General features: G+C 57.9%; 1 protein-coding gene across 1 annotated transcript in view; it reads left to right on the top strand.

Annotated features, from left to right (window-relative positions):
* LOC106900300 (filamin-C-like) overlaps positions 1-4,968 on the top strand; it is a gene marked incomplete at its 3' end in the record, with an annotated part of 29,429 nt that extends 24,461 nt beyond the window's left edge. Inside the window, exon 9 of the mRNA XM_014962314.1 lies at positions 4,723-4,968. Within this exon, the coding sequence (XP_014817800.1) occupies positions 4,723-4,968 (246 nt within the window). The remainder of the gene's footprint in view (positions 1-4,722) is intronic.
* Between the last annotated feature and the right edge of the window lie 5,004 nt (positions 4,969-9,972).

Below are 9,972 nucleotides of genomic sequence, written 5' to 3'. Positions count from 1 at the left end.
CGCGTGTCCATCTGACCCCACACGTGTCTGCTCGTCCTCCGGGTCATCCCCGTCTCCACCCATCCCCACGTCCGGCCAACCCTGCATCTACCCCTACTTCCGTGTCTCCGTCCACCCATGTGTCCGTCCATCCCTCTGTCCATCCAACCCTGCATCCACCCCTCCATCCATCCATCCCTCCATTCACGTCTCCATCCACCCCTCCATCCCTCCATCCATGTCCATCCACCTCTCCATCCATCATCTCCATCCATCCCTCCATCCATATCCATCCACCTCTCCATCTATCTCCATCATCTCCATCTCCATCCATCCCTCTCCATCTCCATCCATCCATCCATCCATCCCTCTCCATCTCCATCCATCCATGTCTCCATCCACCTCCATCCCTCCCTCCTTCCATCCATGTCCATCCACCTCTCCATTTATCTCCATCACCTCCATCTCCATCACCTCCATCTCCATCATCTCCATTTCCATCCATTCATCCATCCATCCCTCCCTCCATCCATGTCCATCCATCTCTCCATCTCCATCTCCATCTCCATCATCTCCATCTCCATCATCTCCTTCTCCATCATCTCTATCTCCATCATCTCCATCTCCATCCATTCATCCATCCCTCCCTCCATCCATCTCTCCTTCTCCTTCTCCTTCTCCTTCTCCTTCTTTCTCCTTCTCCTTCATCTCCATCTCCGTCTCCGTCTCCGTCTCCGTCTATCCCTCCATCCATCCATCTCCCCATCTCTCCCTCCCTCCATCCATGTCCATCCACCTCTCCATCTATCTCCATCTATCTCCATCTCCATCTATCTCCATCTCCATCTCCATCCATGTCCATCCACCATCTCCATCTCCATCCATCTCTCCATCTCCATCCCCATCCCCATCTCCATGTCTGTCATCTCCATCTCCATCATCTCCATCTCCATCCATTCATCCATCCCTCCCTCCATCCATCTCTCCTTCTCCTTCTCCTTCTCCTTCTCCTTCTTTCTCCTTCTCCTTCATCTCCATCTCCGTCTCCGTCTCCGTCTCCGTCTATCCCTCCATCCATCCATCTCCCCATCTCTCCCTCCCTCCATCCATGTCCATCCACCTCTCCATCTATCTCCATCTATCTCCATCTCCATCTATCTCCATCTCCATCTCCATCCATGTCCATCCACCATCTCCATCTCCATCCATCTCTCCATCTCCATCCCCATCCCCATCTCCATGTCTGTCATCTCCATCTCCATCATCTCCATCTCCATCCATCTCCATCATCTCCATCATCTCCATCTCCATCCATCTCCATCATCTCCATCTCCATCTCCATCTCCATCTCCTTCTCCTTCTCCATCTCCTTCTCCATCATCTCCATCTCCATCATCTCCATCTCCATCTCCATCCATCCCTCCATCCATCCCCATCCCCATCTCCATCTCTGTCATCTCCTTCTCCATCATCTTCATCTCCATCATCTCCATGTCCATCCATCTCCATCTCCATCATCTCCATCTCCATCCATCCCTCCATCCATCATCTCCATCTCCATCCATCTCCATCTCCATCTCCATCCACTCTCCATCCATCTCTGTCATCTCCATCTCCATCATCTCCATCTCCATCTCCATCATCTCCATCTCCATCCATTCCTCCATCCATGTCCTTCCACCCATCATCTCCATCTCCATCATCTCCATCTCCATCTCCATCCATCCCTCCATCCATCCCCATCCCCATCTCCATCTCTGTCATCTCCTTCTCCATCATCTTCATCTCCATCATCTCCATGTCCATCCATCTCCATCTCCATCATCTCCATCTCCATCCATCCCTCCATCCATCATCTCCATCTCCATCCATCTCCATCTCCATCTCCATCCACTCTCCATCCATCTCTGTCATCTCCATCTCCATCATCTCCATCTCCATCTCCATCATCTCCATCTCCATCCATCCATCCATCCATCTCCCCATCCCTCCCTCCATCCATCTCCATCTCCATCTCCATCTCCATCTCCATCTCCATCTCCATCTCCATCTCCGCCATCTCCATCTCCGTCATCTCCATCTCCATCCATCCCTCCATTCATGTCCATCCACCCCTCCATCTATCTCCATCTCCATCACCTCCTTCTCCATCATCTCTATCTCCATCATCTCCATCTCCATCCATTCATCCATCCATCCCTCCATTCATGTCCATCTCCATCTCCATCTCCATCATCTCCATCTCCATCTCCATCTCCATCCATCCCTCCACCTCCACCTCCACCTCCATCTCCATCCATCCCTCCATCTCCATCTCCATCATCTCCATCTCCATCCTTTCATCCATCCATCCCTCCATCTATGTCCATCCACCTCTCCATCTATCTCCATCACCTCCATCTCCATCACCTCCATCTCCATCTCCATCTTCATCATCTCCTTCTTCATCTCCATCCATTTATCCATCCATCCCTCCATCCATGTGCATCCACCTCTCCATCCATCTCCATCTCCATCTCTACCTCCACCTCCATCTCCATCCATCTCTCCATCCATCTCTCCATCCATCTCCATCCATTCCTTCTCCTTCTCCTTCTCCTTCTCCTTCTCCTTCTCCTTCTCCTTCTCCTTCTCCTTCTCCTTCTCCTTCTCCTTCTCCTTCTCCTTCTTCTCCATCATCTCCATCTCCCCATCCCTCCCTCCCTCCCTCCCTCCCTCTCCATCTCCATCTCCATCTCCATCTCCATCTCCATCTCCATCTCCGTCATCTCCATCTCCGTCATCTCCATCTCCATCCATCCCTCCATTCATGTCCATCCACCCCTCCATCTATCTCCATCTCCATCACCTCCTTCTCCATCATCTCTATCTCCATCATCTCCATCTCCATCCATTCATCCATCCATCCCTCCATTCATGTCCATCTCCATCTCCATCTCCATCTCCATCTCCATCCATCCCTCCACCTCCACCTCCACCTCCATCTCCATCCATCCCTCCATCTCCATCTCCATCATCTCCATCTCCATCCTTTCATCCATCCATCCCTCCATCTATGTCCATCCACCTCTCCATCTATCTCCATCACCTCCATCTCCATCACCTCCATCTCCATCTCCATCTTCATCATCTCCTTCTTCATCTCCATCCATTTATCCATCCATCCCTCCATCCATGTGCATCCACCTCTCCATCCATCTCCATCTCCATCTCTACCTCCACCTCCATCCCTCCATCTATGTCCATCCACCTCTCCATCTATCTCCATCACCTCCATCTCCATCACCTCCATCTCCATCTCCATCTTCATCATCTCCTTCTTCATCTCCATCCATTTATCCATCCATCCCTCCATCCATGTGCATCCACCTCTCCATCCATCTCCATCTCCATCTCTACCTCCACCTCCATCCCTCCATCTATGTCCATCCACCTCTCCATCTATCTCCATCACCTCCATCTCCATCACCTCCATCTCCATCTCCATCTTCATCATCTCCTTCTTCATCTCCATCCATTTATCCATCCATCCCTCCATCCATGTGCATCCACCTCTCCATCCATCTCCATCTCCATCTCTACCTCCACCTCCATCTCCATCCATCTCTCCATCCATCTCTCCATCCATCTCCATCCATTCCTCCATCTCCATCTCCATCATCTCCATCATCTCCATCTCCATCCATCCCTCCATCCACCTCTTCACCCATCATCTCCATCTCCATCTCCATCATGTCCATCTATCTCCCCATCCCTCCTTCCCTCCATCCATCTCCATCTCCATCATCTCCATCTCCATCTCCATCTCCATCTCCATCTCCTTCTCCTTCTCCTTCTCCACCTCCATCTCCTTCTCCATCTCCTTCTCCATCATCTCCATCTCCATCATCTCCATCTCCATCATCTCCATCTCCATCCATCCCTCCATCCATCTCCATCCCCATCCATCCCCATCCCCATCCCCATCCCTATCTCCATCCCCATCCCCATCTCCATCTCCATCTCCTTCTCCATCTCCTTCTCCATCATCTCCATCTCCATCCCCATCTCCATCTCCATCTCCTTCTCCATCTCCTTCTCCATCATCTCCATCTCCATCCCCATCTCCATCTCCATCTCCTTCTCCTTCTCCTTCTCCACCTCCATCTCCTTCTCCATCTCCTTCTCCATCATCTCCATCTCCATCATCTCCATCTCCATCACCATCTCCATCCATCCCTCCATCCATCTCCATCTTCATCTCCATCTCCATCCCTATCTCCATCCCCATCCTCATCTCCATCTCCGTCATCTCCTTCTCCATCATCTTCATCTCCATCATCTCCATCTCCATCCATCCCTCCATCCATCATCTCCATCTCCATCCATCTCCATGTCCATCCCTCCCTCCATCCATCCATCCATCTCCCCATCCCTCCCTCCCTCCCTCCATCTCCATCTCCATCTCCATCTCCATCTCCTTCTCCATCTCCATCTCCACCTCCATCTCCATCTCCATCTCCTTCTCCATCATCTCCATCTCCATCATCTCCATCTCCATCTCCATCTCCATCCATCCCTCCATCCATCATCTCCATCTCCATCATCTCCATCTCCATCCCTCCCTCCCCCCCTCCATCTCCATCCCCCCCTCCCCCCACACCACCACCCCTCCTTCCCCATCCCCTCCGTGCCTCCCTGTGTCCCCTCCCCCCCTCTCTCCGGTTGTCCCCCCCTGTTGGGTTGTCCCCCTGTCCCTGGTAGGGAACTGGTTCCAGATGGTGTCGGCGCAGGAGCGCCTGACGCGCAGCTTCACGCGGAGCAGCCACACGTACACGCGCACGGAGCGCACGGAGATCAGCAAGACGCGGGGCGGAGAGACCACGCGCGAGGTGCGGGTGGAGGAGTCCACCCAGGTCGGAGGAGACCCCTTCCCCCCAGGCGTCTTCGGGGGCTTCCTGGCCAGAGAGGGGCTGGGCTCCTTCGGGACCCTCGCCCGCGCACAGGAGGGTGGGTGACGGCACCGGGGAGGGGGAGCGCACGGGGAGGGGTTTGCACGGGGAGGAGGAGAGCACCAGGGCTTGGGGGTGTTTGCATGGGGAGCGTGAGTGCACCAGGACTTCAGGGGCACTTGCACGGGGAGCGTGATGATGTGAGGGCTTGAGGGTGTTTGCACGGGGAGTGTGAGCACACCAGGGATGGGGAGGGGTTTGCACGGGGAGTGTGATGTTCCTATGGCTTGGGGGTGTTTGCATGGGGAGCGTGAGCGCACCAGGGATGGGAGGGGTTTGCACGGGGGGTGTGATGATACCACAGCTTGGGGGTGTTTGCACGGGGAGTGTGAGTGCACCAGGGATGGGGGCACCAGGGATGGGGGGTGTTTGCATGGGGAGTGTGAGCACACGAGGGATGGGGAGGGGTTTGCACGGGGAGTGTGAGCACACCAGGGATGGGGAGGGGTTTGCACGGGGAGCATGAGCACACCAGGGATGGGGGCACCAGGGCTGTGCTTGCACCAGGGCTTGGGGAGTGTGATGAGTTTGAGCACACGAGGGATGGGGGGTGTTTGTATGGGGAGTGTGAGCGCACCAGGGATGGGGGGGGTTTGCACGGGGAGCGTGATGATACCACAGCTTGGGGGCATTTGCACAGGGAGCGTGAGTGCACCAGGGATGGGAGCACCAAGGCTGCGCTTGCACCAGGGCTTGGAGGGCGTTTGCACGGGGAGTGTGAGCACACCAGGGATGGGGGTGTGATGATACCACAGCTTGGGGGTGTTTGCACGGGGACCGTGAGTGCACAAGGGATGGGGGCACCAAGGCTTAGGGCACTTGCACAGGGAGTGTGAGCCCACGAGGGCTTGGGGGCATTTGCACGGGGAGTGTGAGCACATGAGGGACAGGGAGTGTTTGCACGGGGAGTGTGACAGCACCAGGGATGGGGGCACCAGGGATGTGGGGTGTTTGCACAGGGAGCGTGATTGCACCAGGGATGGAGGCACCAGGGCTTGGGGGCGTTTGCACGGGGAGTGTGAGCACACGAGGGATGGAGGGTGTTTGCACGGGGAGTGTGAGCGCACCAGGGATGGGGGGTGTTTGTACAGGGAGTGTGAGGGCACCAGGGCTTGGGGGCGTTTGCACGGGGAGTGTGATTGCACCAGGGATGGAGGGTGTTTGCACAGGGAGCATGAGTGCACCAGGGATGGGGGCACCAGGGTTTGGGGGCATTTGCACAGGGAGTGTGAGCACATGAGGGATGGAGGGTGTTTGCACAGGGAGTGTGATTGCACAAGGGATGGGGGCACCAAGGCTGGGGGCACTTGTACAGGGAGTGTGATTGCACCAGGGATTGGGGGTGTTTGCACGGGGAGTGTGAGCACACCAGAGATGGAGGCACCAGGGCTTGGAGGGCATTTGCACAGGGAGTGTGAGCACACCAGGGTTTGGGGGCACTTGCACGGGGAGTGTGAGCGCACCAGGGCTGAGGGTGCACCAGGACTCTGCTTGCACGGGCGCTGTGGGTGCAGTGGAGCGTGCTTGCACGATGGCTGGGGCACTTGCACGGGGAGTGTGAGTGCACCAGGGCTTGGGGGGCACTTGCACAGGGGCGTGCACTCGCACGGGGCTGTGCGTGCTCCCACAGCACGGCGGGCAGGCTTGCACAATAGCGTGTGCTCACACACGGGGGGTGTGTGCTCACGAGGGGCCACGGGCACACACCAACACACCAGGAGCCCCCACACCCACAAGGCCTTGCACGAGGCCGGGACACGCCGCGGGTGCGACACACTCGCTCGCACCAGGCCTCCTTTGCACACGCGTGTGACAGCTGTGCTCACGAGGGGGTGCACACCCCTCGCACGGGGATGTGTGCGGAGGAGGGGGGACCACACCAGCCCTTTGCACAAGCGCTCACAAGCGGGTGTGCACTGCCGGGGGGTGTGTGAACTCACACGTGTGTGCGGGCGGGTGCTTGGACGTGCATGTGTGTGTGTGTGTGTGCACTTGTGAGTGTGCGTGTGTCCTTTGCACGAGGGCACGTGTGTGTTCACGGGGGGGTCTGAGCCTGGGAGGGTTTTGGGGTGGTGGTGGGAGGGGGTGGGGTGACACGGTGACACGGTGACAATGTGTCACGGTGACACGGTGACGGGGTGCCCTGGTGACAGGGGGACATAGTGACATGGTGACAGGGGGACAGGGTGATGGGTTGCCATGGTGACAGGGTGCCCTGGTGACATAGTGACATGGTGACGGGGTGCCCTGCTGTGATGGTGACGGGGTGCCAGGGTGACACGGTGACATGGTGCTGGGGTGCCATGGTGCCAGGGTGTCCCAGTGTCACGGTGATGGGTTGTCATGGTGACAGGGGGTGGAGTGCCAAGGTGCCATGGTGACAGGGTGACAGGGTGCCCTGGTGACGGGGTGCCATAGTGTCAAGGTAGCATGGTGACAGGGTGACAGGGTGTCCTGGTGTCACGGTGATGTGGTGCTGGAGTGTCAAGGTGACACGGTGACAAGGTGATGGGATGTGGAGGTGACATGGTGACTGGGTGGCAGGGTGTCCTGATGTCACGGTGATGGGGTGCCATAGTGACCGGGTGACACAGTGACAGGGTGCCATGGTGCCATGGTGACATGGTGACAGGGTGACTGGGTGACAGGGTGCCCTGGTGTCATGGTGCTGGGGTGACACGGTGCTGGGGGGCTGGAGTTCCAAGGTGACGCGGTGACAAGGTGACAGGGTGCCATTGTGTCAAGGTAGCATGGTGACAGGGTGACAAGGTGACACAGTGACAGGGTGCCATGGTGACAGGGGGCTGGAGTGCCAAGGTGATGGGGTGTCGAGGTGACATGGTGACACGGTAGCATGGTGACGGGGTGACAGGGTGCTCTGGTGTCATGGTGATGGGTTGCCATGGTGACAGGTAGCATGATCATAGTGTCAAGGTAGCATGGTGACAGGGTGACATAGTGACAGGATGCCACGGTGACAGGGTGACAAGGTGATGGGGTGCCAAGGTGACAGGGTGACAGGGTGCCCTGGTGTCACGGTGATGGGGTGCCATGGTGACATAGTGACATGGTGACGGGGTGCCCTGGTGTCACGGTGACGGGGTGCTATGGTGACAGGGTGACACAGTGACAGGGTGTCATGGTGACAGGGTGTCACTGTGATGGGTTGTCGTGGTGACAGGGGGTGGAGTGCCAAGGTGACACGGTGACAAGGTGATGGGGTGTCAAGGTGACAGGGTGAGGTGACCCCATGGTGACAGGGTGATGGGGTGCTGGGGTGACAGGGTGCTGGGGTGTCCTGGTGTCACGGTGACTGGCTTCCATGGTGACAGGGGGCTGGAGTGCCAAGGTGACAGGGTGACAGGGTGTCCTGGTGTCATGGTGACGGGGTGCCATAGTGTCAAGGTAGCATGGTGACAGGGTGACATGGTGACAAGGTGACAGGGTGACAGGGGGTGGAGTGCCAAGGCGACAGGGTGACAAGGTGATGGGGTGTTGAGGTGACAGGGTGGCATGGTGACTGGGTGACAGGGTGTCCTGGTGTCATGGTGATGGGGTGCCATGGTGACAGGGCACCCTGGTGATGGGGTGCCATAGTGTCAAGGTGACAGGGTGACGACAAGGTGACAGGGTGATGGGGTGCCATGGTGACAGGGGGCTGGAGTGCCAAGGTGACACGGTGACAAGGTGATGGGGTGCCCTGGTGACAGGGTGAGGTGACCCCATGGTGACAGGGTGATGGGGTGCTGGGGTGACAGGGTGACAGGGTGTCCCGGTGTCACCGTGATGGGCTGTCATGGTGACAGGGGGCTGGAGTGCCAAGGTGACACGGTGACAGGGTGGTGGGTACTGGGGTGCCATGGTGGGGGGATCCTGGGTACCAGGGCGCCCCGTTGCCATGGCTACAGGGTGATGGGATGCCCTGGTGACCTGATAGGGGGGGTACAGAGTATTGGGGCACCCCAATGGGGGGGTGCTGGGTACCAGGGCGCCCTGTTGCCATGGCTACAGGGTGATGGGATGCTCTGGTGACCTGATACCAAGGTGATGGGTACCAGGGCACCCCAATGAGGGGGTGCTGGGTACCAGGGCACCCCGTTGCCATGGCTACAGGGTGATGGGATGCCCTGATACCAAGGTGCTGGGTACTGGGGTGCCATGATGTTGGGGTGCTGGGTACCAGGGTGCCCTGTTGCCATGGATACAGGGTGGTGGGATACCCTGGTGCCATGATGGGGGGCTACTGGGTACCAGGGCACCCCAATGGGAGGATGCTGGGTACCAGGGCACCCTAATGGGGGGGTGCAGGATACCAGGGTGCCATGATGGGGGGGTGCTGTGTAACGGGGCACCCCGATGGGGGGGTGCTGTGTAGTGGGGCGCCCCGTTGCCATGGATACAGGCTGTTGGGATGCCCTGGTGCCCTGATACCAAGGTGATGGGTAGCAGGGCACCCTAATGGGGGGATGCTGTGTACCAGGATGCCATGATGGGGGGGTACAGAGTATTGGGGCACCCCAATGGGGGGGTGCTGGGTACCAGGGCGCCCTGTTGCCATGGCTACAGGGTGATGGGATGCTCTGGTGACCTGATACCAAGGTGATGGGTACCAGGGCACCCCAATGAGGGGGTGCTGGGTACCAGGGCACCCCGTTGCCATGGCTACAGGGTGATGGGATGCCCTGATACCAGGGTGCTGGGTACTGGGGTGCCATGATGGGGGGGTGCTGGGTACCAGGGCACCCTGTTGCCATGGATACGGAGTGATGGGATGCCCCAGTGCCCTGATGGGGGGGTACAGAGTACTGGGGCACCCTAATGGGGGGGGGCAGGATACCAGGGTGCCATGATGGGGGGGTGCTGTGTAACGGGGCACCCCGATGGGGGGGTGCTGTGTAGTGGGGCGCCCCGTTGCCATGGATACAGGCTGTTGGGATGCCCTGGTGCCCTGATACCAAGGTGATGGGTACCAGGGCACCCTAATGGGGGGGTGCTGTGTACC

Source organism: Calidris pugnax, unplaced genomic scaffold (assembly GCF_001431845.1).
Source record: "Calidris pugnax isolate Ruff unplaced genomic scaffold, ASM143184v1 scaffold1157, whole genome shotgun sequence".
NCBI classification, from domain to species: Eukaryota; Metazoa; Chordata; class Aves; order Charadriiformes; family Scolopacidae; genus Calidris; species Calidris pugnax.
The sequence above is the reverse complement of the archived record's forward strand: the minus strand, read 5'-3'. Positions and strand labels throughout refer to the sequence as shown.